This window comes from Solanum tuberosum, unplaced genomic scaffold, assembly GCF_000226075.1.
Source record: "Solanum tuberosum cultivar DM 1-3 516 R44 unplaced genomic scaffold, SolTub_3.0 scf00104, whole genome shotgun sequence".
Lineage (NCBI taxonomy): Eukaryota > Viridiplantae > Streptophyta > Magnoliopsida > Solanales > Solanaceae > Solanum > Solanum tuberosum.
The window spans coordinates 523027-538805 of NW_006239030.1; the positions used below are offsets into that span (position 1 = coordinate 523027).

At 36.9% G+C, this 15779-nt stretch overlaps 2 protein-coding genes across 2 annotated transcripts; one reads left to right on the top strand and one right to left on the bottom strand.

The window, feature by feature from the left end:
- The first annotated feature begins 224 nt into the window (after positions 1-224).
- On the top strand, positions 225-8397 carry LOC102592914 (SWR1-complex protein 4). Its single transcript, XM_006349103.2, has 17 exons — positions 225-549; positions 634-723; positions 1675-1740; positions 1828-1887; positions 1964-2020; positions 2511-2640; positions 2762-2829; positions 3010-3102; positions 3306-3353; positions 3477-3641; positions 4246-4356; positions 4751-4846; positions 6954-7028; positions 7184-7244; positions 7370-7404; positions 7488-7576; positions 7733-8397. Exons 1-16 carry the CDS (start codon positions 436-438, stop codon positions 7566-7568), a joined length of 1350 nt encoding a protein of 449 aa, XP_006349165.1. The 5' UTR covers positions 225-435; the 3' UTR covers positions 7569-7576; positions 7733-8397.
- A 1557-nt stretch (positions 8398-9954) lies between these two features.
- On the bottom strand, positions 9955-15055 carry LOC102593251 (nifU-like protein 1, chloroplastic). Its single transcript, XM_006349104.2, has 3 exons — positions 14660-15055; positions 10464-10600; positions 9955-10386 (listed from the first exon to the last, which is right to left on the bottom strand). The coding sequence occupies exons 1-3, from the start codon at positions 14976-14978 to the stop codon at positions 10198-10200; spliced, it is 645 nt and encodes a 214-aa protein (XP_006349166.1). The 5' UTR covers positions 14979-15055; the 3' UTR covers positions 9955-10197.
- Between the last annotated feature and the right edge of the window lie 724 nt (positions 15056-15779).

Genomic DNA, 15779 nt, shown 5'->3' on the forward strand with positions numbered 1-15779 from the left:
TGAGGTTATTAATACTCAAAACTCAAAACCGAAAACTCGAAATGTTCCAACGAACTTAAATCCAATCCCTTGAACAAACGAGCTGTTGGCTCAAGCCCATTCCAGATTGGGGAAAAAATGCGGCCCATCCCATTACAGTGAAGGAAATAGTTGGAACAAGTGAAGGCCCAATTAACTGGGCCAGGGGCAGTTCGTCGACCGACCCGGATATTTGCCCGGTCCTCTCCAAAAAGCATATCTGTTCTTCGATTTCGCGCTCAAAGAGGGGAACAGATCGTTGTTCTTCTTTTTTTCCTTGAATTCATATTCCCATTCCCTTGGAAACTAGTTTTCTGCTATGTTCTTCAACTCTTCACACTCAAAAACCCTAATTTGTTGAAGTTTTTGTACTAATTTATCATACAGAAAACCCTAATTTTGCAGAAACAATTCCATATGGATGCGAAGGACATCTTAGGATTGCCTAAAAATGGACCTTTAATGTCCCAAGAAAAGAAGTCGAGGCCTCAGAAAGAGTCTCAAAGGAAACCTGATGGCATTTCGCGAGAAGTAAGTTTGTTATTCCTCTTATTTTCCTCATACTGTGCATTGTACGGCTCGAGAGTTGCTGATTTCCTTTTTTGGGGTTTTCAGGTTTATGCACTTACAGGTGGTATTGCACCTCTTATGCCTTCTATTGATATCAATCAGCTGAAAAGGCGAGCTCTTTCGGAGTCTGAAAAGGTTCCTTTGCTTAATTCTGTTTCTCTTTATGTTTTATTCAAAGCTAATTCTTTTGCTGTTGGGTAAAATTGTAAGTTGTAGCTCCGGCATTGTTAAATAGTTAAATGTTATAAGGAATGCTCTGAATACTGAACCTAAATAGAGCTGGATCAGTACAAGAGTTGCTCACCTTAATTAAGTTAGGATTGAGACTTAATTGGAGGATTGTGAATACTAGGTGGAGATGAGATTGAGGTATCAGAATTTGCATAAAAGTAACCAAAAATCTATGATTGTTGGATTGACAATACCTTTGCTTCTCCCTGCCCACATTTTTTTAAGCATTTGGTTTTGCTTTGACAATATCTCCAAGTAATTCTCATAGCTGATGTCATAAAAGAACTCATTGTAGCTGTGATACTCCATTTTCTTTTGTTTCGGAGTGGTTGAGTCATTACATGATTGCTTTCATCGATGGAGCTTTGTCTCATGGACTTCTCTGTTGTCTCTGTTGAAATTCCTTGCTAATGCTTTATGGTATGAACTCAGAGTAGCATGAAAGTAGCTATAAACTCTAGAGTATTTAGATAAAAACCATGTTGAAGGAAGAATAGAAGAAAGTTGGACCAAAATGGAAAGCAATTTTACTCAATAGAAAGTCACTTGAATCTTTCTCCACCGCATATATAGCATAGTAGAAGAGGTTCCTATCTTCTCTCCAGAATGGACTAGCGACATGACAATAAGCAATCCAGCATAATTTCTAACTTGTTATAATTGCTCTTGGAACTGAGTTGATTTGCAGTTTCAGCTAATCGCAAATCCTCACAACTTATTTTCAATAGTAGGTCATCTGCATATCTTCTTTGTATAATACCCTAACTAAGTTTTGTTTTGCTAGTGGATGTTTTGTAATGGTGTGTCTTCTTGATGTTAAGAGAAGCTAATAAATTCTTCTGATTTGCCATTCAGATTACGTGGCAATGGCTTCCATTCACAAGTTCTGCTAGAAAAGATAACTTACAGCTTTATCATTGGGTATGTGTCCCTACTGAACTAGAATCTGCTTAAAGTAACTGACAAACCATCCACTCCTGAAACTCATTTGGCTTTGATAAATCCCAGGTCAGAGTTGTTAATGGTGTTCCGCCTACAGGTGACTATTCGTTTGCCAAGTATAATAAGGTATATCATGGATTCTTCTTATTCCTGAGGGTTCTTCTATATATGGTATTAAATCTGCTCTGTCTGATGGCTGCAGTCGGTGGATGTGATCGAGTACACTGATGAGGAGTATGAGAAGTTCTTGTCCAATCCTGTAAGTATCAAAATAGTATCCGAAGTTAGATGTGTTATATACTTGGCAAGAGGCAATATCAAGAATCATCAGCTTTATCTCTTTTTGAGTTGAACTTAAAACTCTATCAATCTTGTAATAGCACCCTCACTGTAGTCATTTATTGAATGTTCATAGCTGTAATGGTGTATTGAATGGCTGTTAATATAATGTTATGCAATTACCCAATTGCGACATTTATTTTGTTGCTTTTGCAGAAATATTTTCAATTGCTTGATGTGATATGAATTATCTTGCTACTGATATTCATATTCTATCTTTGTTGATATCCTTCAGCAACTTACAAATAATCATTTTTATCTTTGTTGAGATCTGGTCTTGGATTGTGCTTGTAATCTCCATGCATGTTTCCTTGTCAGCACAGATGTTTATGTCATTGGAAGGAATAAGTTATTGTCTCTTCAATTCCTTATATCTTTTTGAACTCACTTACTTATTTCTCACATGTTAGTCATGGACGAAGGAAGAGACAGATCAATTATTTGACCTGTGCAAGAGGTTTGATCTCCGTTTCGTTATCATAGCTGATAGGTTCCCTTCAAATCGTACAGTTGAGGAACTGAAGGACCGTTATTACAGTGGTATTCTACAATGCTCGTTGTTTATCAATTGCTTAAACTAATTTAGCTTTTACGCTTTATATGATTAGTAACTCCAAATATCTTTTTATTTTCATGATGGTTTGGACCTCGTTGCATGTAGTGTCTCGTGCTATTACAATTGCTAGGGCTCCAGCTCCTGCCGATGTTGCTGGACATCCCCTTGTTAAGGTCAGTTAACAGTTGTGGCTTTCTCAACCGAGGACTATTTTTCTTTCTGATTTACTTCTTTGGAGCAATACCACTTCCTTACCCCACTTCCTTCTCCAAGTTTATGTCCTCTAACTGGTGTTTTGATCTATAAATTTCAGTTTCTTGTGGTATTTCTAACTTTTTCTTACAATACCGTAGGAGCCTTACAATGCTTCTCAAGAGGTTGAGCGAAAACGTGCACTGTCGATGGTGCTCTCACAAACAAAGCATCAGGAGCGTAGGGATGCAGAGGTTTGTGCATACTGTTACTTATCGTCCTAGTTTCTCTTTCTAAATGAATGACCTCCTTGATGAAATTTAGACATCATTCCATGTTTAACTGTGTGTCATAGTTCTTAAATGGAGCCTCTTGTTAACCCATGTGCATAATTATATGTATTTGTTTGTTTTGTTCTTTCTAAATCAGTAACCTGCCCTTCGAACCTTGGTCTTAGGTTCTTGCTGAAGCAAAAAGAATATCCGAGTCACGAAAAGCTGCTAAGGTAAGAGTTCTAGAGCTACTTTTACCTGGAACATTCTTCCAGGGAAGATATAGTTATTGGATGTCCGTCACCCTGTTTATTATTTTGAAAACCAGCACTAACCAGGTTATTGCATGTTCTCAGGCCGCTGAAGAAACAGAACTTCCCGATGTGTCAGATGCTGCTCCTGAAGGTACTGAAAAGGCTGGTATTGATGTAATATCAACCTCCCCAAATGCTCAATTACCCTCTGGCATTGCTGCACCTCCAGTGTCAGAGACTGCTTCCACTTTGGCTTCTCTTCGCATGGTATGTTTGAGAATAAGATTTCTACTATCCACTTCCTGTCATTCTTTCCTGCTTATAGTAAAAAACATCGAAGTTCCTTCAACTTGGACGATTCAGTCACACTTCCCTTGATCTTTCTAGGTCATGTGTACATTGTCAGGATTTTGTTGTAGTTTCCAGTGTATGTAATCTTTGTTACAGTCTATAGAATGTCAAAGGGAAGATGTGAGGTGACTAGGATTTTAGACACCTGCAGGGAGCTATTTTAGCAAGTATTGGGTCCATTTGTTATAGAAACTTTTATTCCTTTAGGGAAAAAAACTGATCTTCAGAAGCAAGGGGTTTGCTTCTGGGTCGAGCTCGTCGCACCGGGCTTGCCTAGTGCGGGTTACCTCTCCTATGTGGTTTGCAAGCTATTGCATAGGAGCGGGGGTTTTACCCTGTGCGCACCCAAAGGGTAGCGGCTGCCGGTTTCCCTTGTCATCAAAAAAAAAAAAAACTGATCTTCAGAAGGCCCGAGAAGTTCCTTATTAGCTCAAACTAATTTTTGGAGAAAGCAAAAATACTTAGAATCATATCCGTGTTATATCAAATATCAATCTACTCACTAACTGAAAACTTTCAGCTGCGCGTGTATTTGAGAACATATGGACTGGAGCAAATGGTGCAAGCTGCGAGCTCTTCAGCTGGACTCCGGACAATCAAACGGGTTGAACAAACTTTACAAGACCTTGGGGTTTGTTTCTTCTCTATAATACATTTGTTTTGTTGTATATATACTTTGGAACCACTGTGGAGTTTATCCTGGCCCAGATTTTTAACACATCATCAGAGGTGCAATCTCAGCTGTCTAATGATCAGGACTTGTGTTGTTGGGGTGCCATTTTACATGTGGATCAAGTTCTATTACATCGTGAAATCTCAGTTATCTGATTATCCAGACTTGTTCTGTCAGATTACAATTTTACGTGTGGCAAAAGTTCTACATTTTCTCCCACCAATTTTGATGTTCCTAAGCATTTTTCTTTTCTTTCTTGTCCCTCCTGGTTTAACTGCCTTAGTGCCTTATAGAATGATAAATATTTCCCCACTAATTTGACTGGGAAGCTATGTTCTTTTCCCATCTGTAGGTTAATTTGAAGCCAAAGGTCCCAACAAAACTTGTCTGTGCAGAGCATCTTGAACTGAGGAAAGAGATACTAACCCTGTTAAATCTTCAAAAGCAGGTATTTGGCATTTTATTTTATTAGTGTATGCTTTCAACAATTTTTTTGATCACGAGTTAGGTTTGGCTATAGAGTTCAGACTAAAGAACATTTTGAGATAACATTTTACGACTGTTTGAATATCATTAAAAAAAATGTCTTCTTTGTGTTGCCTTATGTTTTGTTTCATAATGAAGCATCTCTCGTTAAATATCATTGTCTAGTACAGGCAAACCCTGGAGTTGTGTGCTCAAGGGAAGATCGGCTGAGTCTTGGAATTCTGGGTGCTCAGTTGCTCACACAGAATAATTTGCCGCATATATCAAATGATTAACAACAACACATCTCAATCCCAAACAAGTTGAGATCGGCTTTATGAATTCTCACTTTCATTCAAGCTCAATTCATATTATCATCATACTAAATAAAATTAATTTGAAAAATAAGTTAAATATATTGTAATAATAATAATAATAATAACAATAATAATAATAGAAGTTCTTTAACAAGTCTAAAACCTATCCTCAACTAGCTATCAAACAATTACTTAGCAGCAATTGGAAACCATTCAATTTCAATTAATTTGCTGCAAAGAAGTAAACTATCTAGGAGAAAGAAACACAAGTATATGTCAACAACAAAAATATACCCATTGTAGTCTCACAAATTGGAGTTTGGTGAGGGTAAAGTACACAAACCTTACCCCTATCTCAGAGGTAGAAAGGTTGTTTTCGATAGACCCTCGGCTCTAGGAAAAACAAGCCAAATCAATCTAGAAAAAGAAGTAACAAAATGATGAGAAACATCAGATAATAACTAAAACAAAACTACAATGAAACAATATGATAATCGAGGTACAAGGAATCAACAGATAGTAACAGAAATTAGTAATACTATGACTACTAATATGAACAGACAGGAAGACAATGCATTGAGTTACCAACTTAAAAAAAAAAAAAGACAATGCATTGATACCTACTACTATTTTACCCTAATACGTGGCCTCTACTCCCTCTTATCTAAAGTCATGTCCTCGGTAAGCTGAAACTGTATCACGTCTTGTCTAATCACCTCTTCCCAATACTTCTTCAGTCTAACTCTACCTCTCCTGAAGTCATTCATACCCTACTTCTCACACACCTCTACACTGGGGAATTTGTGCATCTCCTCTTCACATGCCCAAACCATCTTAGTCTTTCTTCCTGCATCTTGTCATCTACTGAAGACACTCCTACCTTATCTCGGATATCCTTATTCTTAATCGTATATCTCTTAGTATCCCCACACATCCATCGCAACATTGTCATTTCCACAACTTTCATCTTCTGAATGTGAGAGTTCTTGATTGGCCAACACTCCGCTCCATACAACATAGTTGATCTAAATAACACTCTGTAGAACTAGTGGCAACTTCGTATCACACAAGACTTTAGATGTTAGCCACTTCATCCACCCTTCACCAATACGGTGAATAACATCCTCGTCAATTCCATTTCCTTGGATAATAAACTCAAGATACTTTAAATTTCCTCTCTTTTGGATGATTTGTGTATCAAGTCTCACTTTCACGTTAGCTTCATGCATTACGTGACTGAACTTGCACTCAAATGCTTTGTCTTGGTTGTGCTCAACCTGAACTTTTTAGACTCTTAAGGTTTGTCTCCAAACCTCCAACTTAGCATTAACTCTGCCGCGAGTCTCGACAATGAGAACTATGTTATCCTAAATAACCTACACCATGGCACCGCACCTTGAATTTTTCATATTAATCTATCCATCACCAAGGCAAATAAAAAAGGGATATTTGACACAAATATGTCAGATATCCCAAAAAGAGTTTGAGGTTTATCTGACCAATTTGTCTCCTATGCTTTTTCAGTATATTATTTTCCATCATTTCTGATTAGATGGACTTCCATTTTCATCTCTCTCTCTCTCTCTCACACACACACAGACACACACATTTTGGTTCAAAACCATCTCCCCCCTTCTGTGTATGTATTGTTTTCATATGTGTTTGGAGATGCTTCATTTGCAAGGTTAGAGCTTCAATGACGACAGTTTTCACTTCTATCTTATCAGAAGAGGCCAATGACCCAATTTTGTTAATGCTTGTCTTGAAAATCAGGTACAATACAAAGAGGCAGAAGGCTCATCTTATCGGGAAGGTTCATATTCTGAAACACCTGGTACACCTCCTAAGGTGAGGATGCTGCTTATAACTCTGTAACCAACCTCTTTCCTTTTTCTAAAAAACTATATTTGTTTTAAGTAGTTTTTGGTGTTCTGCGAGATGAATTAGATAAAGATATATCTTTTTGTTTGTGAGTAATGGAGTTGATATCTGCTTGTTGACAGCGTGCGCAACGTGCTACGGACCAAGATAGAACATTCATTCCCGATTCTACAAGTTTTGGAGGTAAGCAAATGACAGAAGTACTTGGGCTGTCTGTTAAAGGTGTACTCCATTATGATCAAACTGTTCTCTCTGTCTTTCAAACTCAAACATCATCTTTTTGTGCCAATAATTTTCATGTTCTATAGGGGAAAGAGCTGGTAAAAAGGACCAGAAACGCAAGGTATGTGTCGTTAATATTTTTAATGAATCTTCAAATTAATCCAAACAGTTCTAAGAGTCTACTATGTTGATTTGGGGATCCAGGGGCCTGGACGATTATCAGAAGTTCCATCTTCACCAGCACAGTCAAAACGGCCTCGCAAGTTAAAAACTTCAGATGGATGAATTGGAGGGTTAGTGCATTGTCCATCTCAACGCCTTCCTTTATTTGGAGTAGTGCTTGAAAATTTAGCCATAGGATAGTACCAAATAGCTTAAATCTTTTGCTTGTTTAGTAGTAAATTTTCTTGATCTCATCTACACCTGTCTTTCCTCTGCTGTGTACTCAGGACTAAAGCTACAAGGAGCTGTATAATAAGCTGCTTGAATCAACTTCTTTGTCATGTGTTCTGCGCCTTTTTGAATTTGCTCCAGCATGAAACATGATCCAGCCTTTCAAAATTTCAAATGTGGCTGTCTCATTTGTGTGGCACAAAAATGTTAGATGCCCCTCTAATGCCTTTCTATGGAGATCAGGTCCTCCTTTTCATCAGAGTACAGTCCCCGCAGTCTGTATATACATCTGTATCTTATAGTTGTGATTAGCATGTTAACCTCACCTTTCTACCGTGTCTCTTTGGCATGTCACTAAATTATTGAGCCGTTGTTGGCTGTTTCTGTATTAACACATCAAAGTAGTTGTGCTTTAGTCGCGTTTAAATTGCTTACCAGGATGGACTGATATGAGTTGACACTGCATAGAAGCTGAAACGGAAAGTGTAGTGATTGCGAATCATAATATATTTGATGCTGCTGCTTCTGTTTCCGGATTATCTTCTTTTCATATATAGATATGGTTCTTGTATCTGATGGATGTAAAACTACATAGTAGTGTAGTTACATAAATGTATTAATTTATGCACTCAAATGTCCAGGGACATGGATATTAGTTGTGTTTTGTGTTTTATTTCATTTGTTCTACAGGTTACCATATGCTCCTGAATGGAGATGATCTATACATTGTATGGAGTCAGCATGCAAACTGAAAGAGAATATATCTAAGAGAATAAAATACAGCTTTAGCTTAGTTATCTTACTGATTAAATTGAGGCTAAGCTTCATGATATTAATCTCCATTGACATATCTTTAATTTTTTTCCAGATGAAGTAATTTTGAATTATTAGATGATAATGCTTTCTATATGTTAAGAATTTTATTAAGTTAAATTTAGTAATTTTGTTTCTTTGTAATCTATATATAAAGTGATATTATTGGTATGAAGTGGATCCTACCAACCCATACTTTAAAAGTTTAAACATTTTTTTTATAAAATTAGTGAAGGTTTAATTGTGACTATCAAATAAAAAATACCTTTTTTAAAGCTCTAACGTAAATTACTTGTTTAATGGGTACGTGACACTATTGAAAATCTCTTCATTTTTGTTGGATGATATTATCTTCACTTTTACTTTTTACAATAAATGAACTTTAAGTTATTTTATTATATATTTGGATATTATCAAAGTATTATTACGATATCATTATCTATGACCGTACGAAGAGCGGGTAATTAACATGGTTAACGTATACAAAAAGAGAAACAAAGCTTTAATCACAGTGTCTTTCTAAGTTATTTAGTCACCATTTGAGATGTCATCTCCTAATATTTCAACAAATGACAATCTTAATGAAGGGTACGCTGAAAACAGAGAATAATAAAAATTTAAAAACATGAGAAAATTTTAACACACCCTGTAATTAGAACATGATGCATGTAGACGAAAATCTTAAACAAAACAGAAGATAAAAAAACTGGAAACGGATTCAGATTATACTACTAGTTATTACTATTACATATCATTAATCATGAAATAGCAGCAACCTATACTTGAAGAGATACCATCAATGTTTGACATACTGGGAGCAGTTACAGAGGTTTATTTAGAAAGACTCGAACGTATCTTCTTCATCTCTTCTTGAATGTCCTTAAGCTTCTCCTTTAAATCATCAACTTCGCGTTCCTTAGCCTCCTTCCTCGAATTAATCAGGGACAGTTTATCCTTTAATTCTGCTATTTGTTTGTTGGTCTCTTCATTCCCTCCATCAGTACCTTTTTTCTCCATATCTGTTTTCAACCTTTGTCTGCTTCAATCTCGTACAACACGGCACATCAAATTTCGTTGGGTTTTAAAAGGTGCCAATGGTTGCGACTTTTCTGAATGGTTGTGACCTTTTCTGATAAGCACCTCTTCATATCTAATCTTCTTCTTGCTTGGTAACATCGCAAACTACAGGACATGAGGAAAAAATTTAATTACATACTTTTAAAGCATTTCATATAATTGAGGCCGATAATCAACTCAAACTAATAGACAACAACACAACTCTTACAAGCCTGATATCTTTACTTCCATATTATTTCCTGGCCCTAATTTGATGAAGTAAGATGAGTTTTTCAACGTTGTTTGTGCATGTTTTAAAAGGAGACCAGATCAAGTTAGAGAGAAAATTCAGATGTTCTGCACAATTGATTTGCAACAATGACCTACATTATAAATGCGAACAGCATAATTGAATTGTAAAAAATACTTCTTTTTCATAATCTCCTCATGATCAATACATAATAGTGGAGGTGGGAAGAAACTTGGCCACTTCATCCATACTGTTGTTTCTTTACATAGTGAACATGTACTGTAAGTTTGCTCGAAATGGTTGGGATTATACATCTCTCCTACATAACAGACGATAGTATTGGCATTAAACTTCACAGTATGTTCAAAAGAAGAACTTCTCAAAATACTGTCGCGAAGCAAGCTAGTCAGTGAACACAACATTGACAATATCGGGGAACTTCTCTTTGATTGCTGCTTTGACTCCTGATCCAATAGACTCAGGCCCTACATACTTCACATTGCAATTGCCTTCCTCAACTGATAAAACTTCCACACTACCACCAAAATTTTTAATGGCAGGTCTTAATATATCGAGGTGAGCATTCACAGCCTGCAGGAACATGAGTTCTTAGTTAGACATTTTGAATGCAATATCATCTATAAGCAACAGAATTTGCAAATATTCACCTCAGCAGTGGTTTCAACTACTTGTTCATTGTATACTTGGCGAATATCCTTGATGGCTTCTCCAAACTTTTCTTTGAGTACCTTTTCAATCCCCATCTTCATTGTAGTTGTTGCGCTAGGACAACTCTCGCACGCTCCTATATCCATTGCATACAAAATATTAAGCATTTATGAATCCAAACGTCACCATAAATGTATCAGAAATTTCTTAAGCAAACTCGTTAGCACATTTAAGGAGAAATATCATGGCAGTTGACAACCATTTCTTCTTTTTGAGATTTTGTTGAACAGTTATGTTGCTCAAGACATGTTCCAAAGGGCCCACCATTACCCTCTAACTCTAGCAGGACACACCAAATGGCACCTCACTCCTCACTCCATGAAACAACTATTGATCATTCACATGAAGTAAGCTAACAATTGAATTCCGGATTCAAATCTATTGACAGGATAAATCCTGATTGGTATGTAATGAATCATCTGATCCTCTCTCCCTATACATTTTATTATTTCCAGTTACTCCTCCCTCCTCTGATATTTTTCTTTGGTATTTACATGTATATGGTTTTTAAGTCAGAGCCATGAATAATGATTTCATGATTTGCTACGAAATTTGTACTCTATCTTTTTCTTCTATTTTAAATTAAATGTTGTGTTTTAACCTTCTTCTGTACTTTTGGTATTTTGCTGAGTTTTTGAATATTACCCTTTGTTATAATATTCCTCTCTTTGGGTTCTGCCAAACATAGGAAAATTGAAATTGTAGAATTTTAAACCACCCCAACCGTTGAAAAGTTTAAACTGTGAGAGAGGACACATTTATTTAACCCCCACATTGCGGGCCTAACTTTCTTTATAATGGCACTTGGGGGGGAAATCTTTTTTTATGAGGGAGAGAGGGAAGTATTTACTAATAATGTCTCAATAAAAATAGAAACTATATTCTACACTCCGAGAAAAATACACCCTAAACACAAGAAAGAAAAACAGAAACCTGATTTTTAAACAAATGTTGCAAGCTTATCTTAATTAAATATTTTAGCTTTACGCTAAGCAAGTTCTGCTTAGCCACTCCAGTGAAGTATACTGGAAGATAGAAAGGTATCAAGAGGCATGAGGAAATAAAGATCTCTATCCTATTATGTTTACCTTGTTTAGGGGCTACTAAAGCATGTGTAGGTTTTGGAAGTGTTCAACAGAAATAAGAGAGAAGAATTGGTTGTTAACCAGTATAAATATCTGAAAATTAATTATTACAAAAAAATTCAATGAACATTAATCAATAAATGTCCATTATTCATGAACTCCATTTGGCTTACCTTATTTGGCAAACATATTCTGCAAGCTTAGGCTGGCTTGGAACTGTTAAGCTCGGAGACTCATTTAATTCCCTATTGAGGGAAAAACAACATTTTCTAATCTATTAGTAAGTATTTTACAGAAAATAAACTAAATCAAATCGAAGGAGCAAGTAGCAATTGCCATACAACATAGTTTGGTGCATCCAACTGCAGTCCCCCCCCACCCCTTTGAAATTGTTACTCACCCCATCCCACGCCCCGTTTCACTTTGTATGTCATAGTTTGACATCACAAAGTTTAGTAAAGAGAGAAAGACTATCAAACTTTGTGATCTTAAGTGTGCTATAATATTTGTGTGGCTATAGAACTTCTGAAATTTGTTGTCTTAAGCACTTGCCATAACAATTTTGTTATTATAAAATCTTCTCATTAAGAAAATATAGGAATGTCAAATGTGGCATTCTTTTCTGAACAAACGAATAACGAAATAGTGCCAAACAAAGTGGAAGGGAGGCAGTAGTATATACTAAGTCAAAAATTCATATGAGATTTGCTTTTAGTTTATTAAATCTCAAACTTCGTAAATAGGAACTTCGACACTAGTTTCTTGGGTTCATCTCTCTGCAGCACACATAATGTCAACTCTAATCCAGTGCTTACTCAAAACCAAGACTATAGAATCAGGATACAAGTACGCTTTTCTCCAATTGTTGCTGCATGTATGCATCCCCATATCATTGAAGTTGTTCGCGTACATTCAAGAATGGAGTGGGGACCATAGCCTTCCAGAGCTTATACTTTGTTGTTTACTAGGAGATGTGGCATCATATATTTATGCATTACACCATCCTCCTAAAATTTTCAACTTATAACTTAGTAAGCCCCTCACAACCCTGGCAGGGAGAACATAATTCACTAAACTACCCTCAATGGACCCATTGTGCACTGTTGATCGCAATCTCCCATCAAGATACTAGGTACCAGTGGTTAGTCGAATTCTCAAAGAGGCCAACGGCAAGGTCACCCACTATCTCCCCACTTATTTCTTTTAGTAATGGAGGTTGAGTCAGATGATTAAAACTGCTGTGAGAAGTGGCTGGATAAAAGGCTTTAAAATGGCAGGTCATTCGGGAAATTCTACAGAAAGTTCTCATTGTCTTTGTGCTGATGATACCTTGTTGACGTGTGAGGCTGAAAGAGAACAAGCACTGCACTTGAGGGTGGACCTTCCAGCTCAGAAGGAATCTCTTTGCCAAAAAAATGGAAGAAGTTGATTTCTTTATTCAGAAGAAGCAAAGAAATCTTAATTCTAGAAAGTAAAAATAGGCTAATTTGGGAAGCTAGCAAAAAGGGTTCTTTCAATGTCAGCTCAACAACAATAACAAACCCGTGTAACTCCACAAGTGGGGTCTGGAGAGGGGTCAGATGTACACAGCCTTATCCCAGTCTTTATGGGGTAGAGAGACTATTTCTGATTGACCCTCAGGCCTCAGCAACCCCCCTCCTTTATTTGGGCTTGGGACCGGCAATGTGAACGTTCTTTTACTGTCAGCTCATTCTATAAAATACTTTATGCTATTTAGCCAGTGCAAGTACTAAAATAGCCTTGGAAGATGATCTGGAAGACTACAGTCCCAACATAAGTTGTTCTTTCTTTGGGTTAGCTAGTATCTCGTGAGGCATGTCTAGCTCAAGAAAATTTGGAGAGAAGGGGTTCGATAATGTGCAGATGCTACTTGTGTGAGAAAGCTTGTGATTTGTGGATCATATTCTTGTGTGTTGTGAATTTATTCGGCAAGTGTGGACCATGTTCTAGCTAACTTTGGCATCCATTGGACAAGTCCTATGAAGTTCAAGAATGTGTTAAGAGTGCTGGGAAACTGCATGTCCAGTAGCATCCCTTAAGAAGATTTGGTGAGCTATTCCTCTTAGCATAGCTTGGACTATATGGAAAGAAAGAATCAAAGAAATAAGAGATGTTTTGAACGCAAAAGGGAGCAGTACAGTCTGTTAAATATAGTTGTTTGCACCACTTGTACTGTTGGAAAGATGGAGATGTTATTATGAATTCAGATAACATGATGGACATACTAGACTGCTTAGGATCTTAATGTAATCAAGCCAGCATTTTCTCACTACTTTCGCAGTATCAGCTTGATACTGTTTTAATAAAATCTTACCTTATCAAAAAAAAACTAGATAGCATAGCACATAACTACATGCTTTAGAGTTTAGACTAGAAGCATCTTTGCCAGATTTCCGAGCCTTGTCCTGTACTAACATCATAATCTATCATCAGCATCATCTAAACATAAAGTACAATGGTAACTAAGTCCTATAGTTAACTCTGTGAGAACCTCTGATGGATAGAATCAAATAACTTCTCACTTCTCAGAGATATGTTCCTTTTGCCTCATTCTAACATTCCATCTTCACATCCAATTAAGTCCAGAATAAAAACACAAATGCAGACACCACCAAAAACAAAAAAATTCATTGGCATGGCTCTATTATGCTGCAGACTTGCAAAAGCAAAGAATTTCTAACAATTTACATAGACTCGGAAATAGCTTCCCTAGAGTACAAGGTGATCAGAAATGATAAGATTGTTAAATTTCTTGTCTAAAGGAGTGCAAGTACCAAATTTTCATGAGGAAAGATGGATGGGTTAGTGATAGATATCCATAACTGTAGAGGTCCAACTCAAACCTTGAGTAAAGAGTTAATTTTTGTGGCAATACAAGCATTTCATCTACAAGAACAAAAGTTCAAACTAACTCAGAAAGACAACAACTTGATACCTGCTACAAGTAATCCCTCAATTGAATAATGACTAATGGAGTAATATTGAAGTGCTAGCAACAAATCAAGCGAATTGGATAAACAAAAACTAACCTTGAAGCTGGAGGGAAACGACACCGTCTTCCACAGAAACGACCTCTACGTTTCCGCCATCAGAAATGAGATAAGGTCGAACATCTTCAAGAACCATATCGACGTTTTCAGGGGTGAGCTCGAATTGTTTAGCAGAATAAAGACCTGGGGATGGAGACCCATCAACGGTAGCTTTAACAAGATTGAATCTTTTATGAGCTACGCTGAATCTCTTGAGGAAAACGGACGAGGGCTGTAGATTTTGAGACTTGAGTGGAAGTTCCGGCATGTATATTGAAGAGGAAATTTGGGAAACGCCCATTGCTGCTATATGCGCCATTGCTCTGCCTTGGACTTGTTCTTTCTAATTTTTGTTTTGTTGTGGTGGTTATTTGTGATAGATCATGGACCTAAGTGATGGACAAACAAAAATTGTATATAACCTCATTTATATTTTTCAAACTATCAATTTTTTTGATTTTTTTTTAAAAAAAATAATAATTGTTTTTTAATGTTTATTAGTCAATCAGATTGCGGCATGGATGAAAGGGAGGCTTGCATATGGGTTTTGTGTGACAAGAAGGTATCACCAAAGTTTAAAGGTATATTTTTATAGAGTAGTGGTTAGATCGGTTTTGTCGTATGGGGCGAAGTATTGGCTAGTCAAGAACTTTCAGGTTCAGAAGATGTAAGTGGGAAAATGAGGATGTTGAGATGGTTGTATGGGCATAGTGCATACTAGGAGCGATAGGATGAGGACTTTCCAGACGAAATCAGAATGGTCTATATGGTGTGGGAAGGGAGATTGAGATGGTCTGGGCATGTGAAGAGGGATGTGTAGATGCCCCAATAGGGAGGTGCAAGAGGCTTGATATAGTGGGTTCGGGGAGAGGCAGTGATAGGCGGAAGAAGTATTGGAGATAAGTGATTAGGCAGGATATGACGCATTGTAGCTTATCTAGGACATGCATAACCTTAGATACGAGAGTACGGAGGTTGTGGGTAAGGGTAGAAGGTTAGCTTTATTCCAGTCTTTGGTTGGGTTGAGCTGTTGTCGATCGTAGTAAAAAACATATTCATGTAGTCTTTAGTTTTGAGTTTTTGATTATCATATGTGGCTTATTGTGTTTAGGTGACTGCA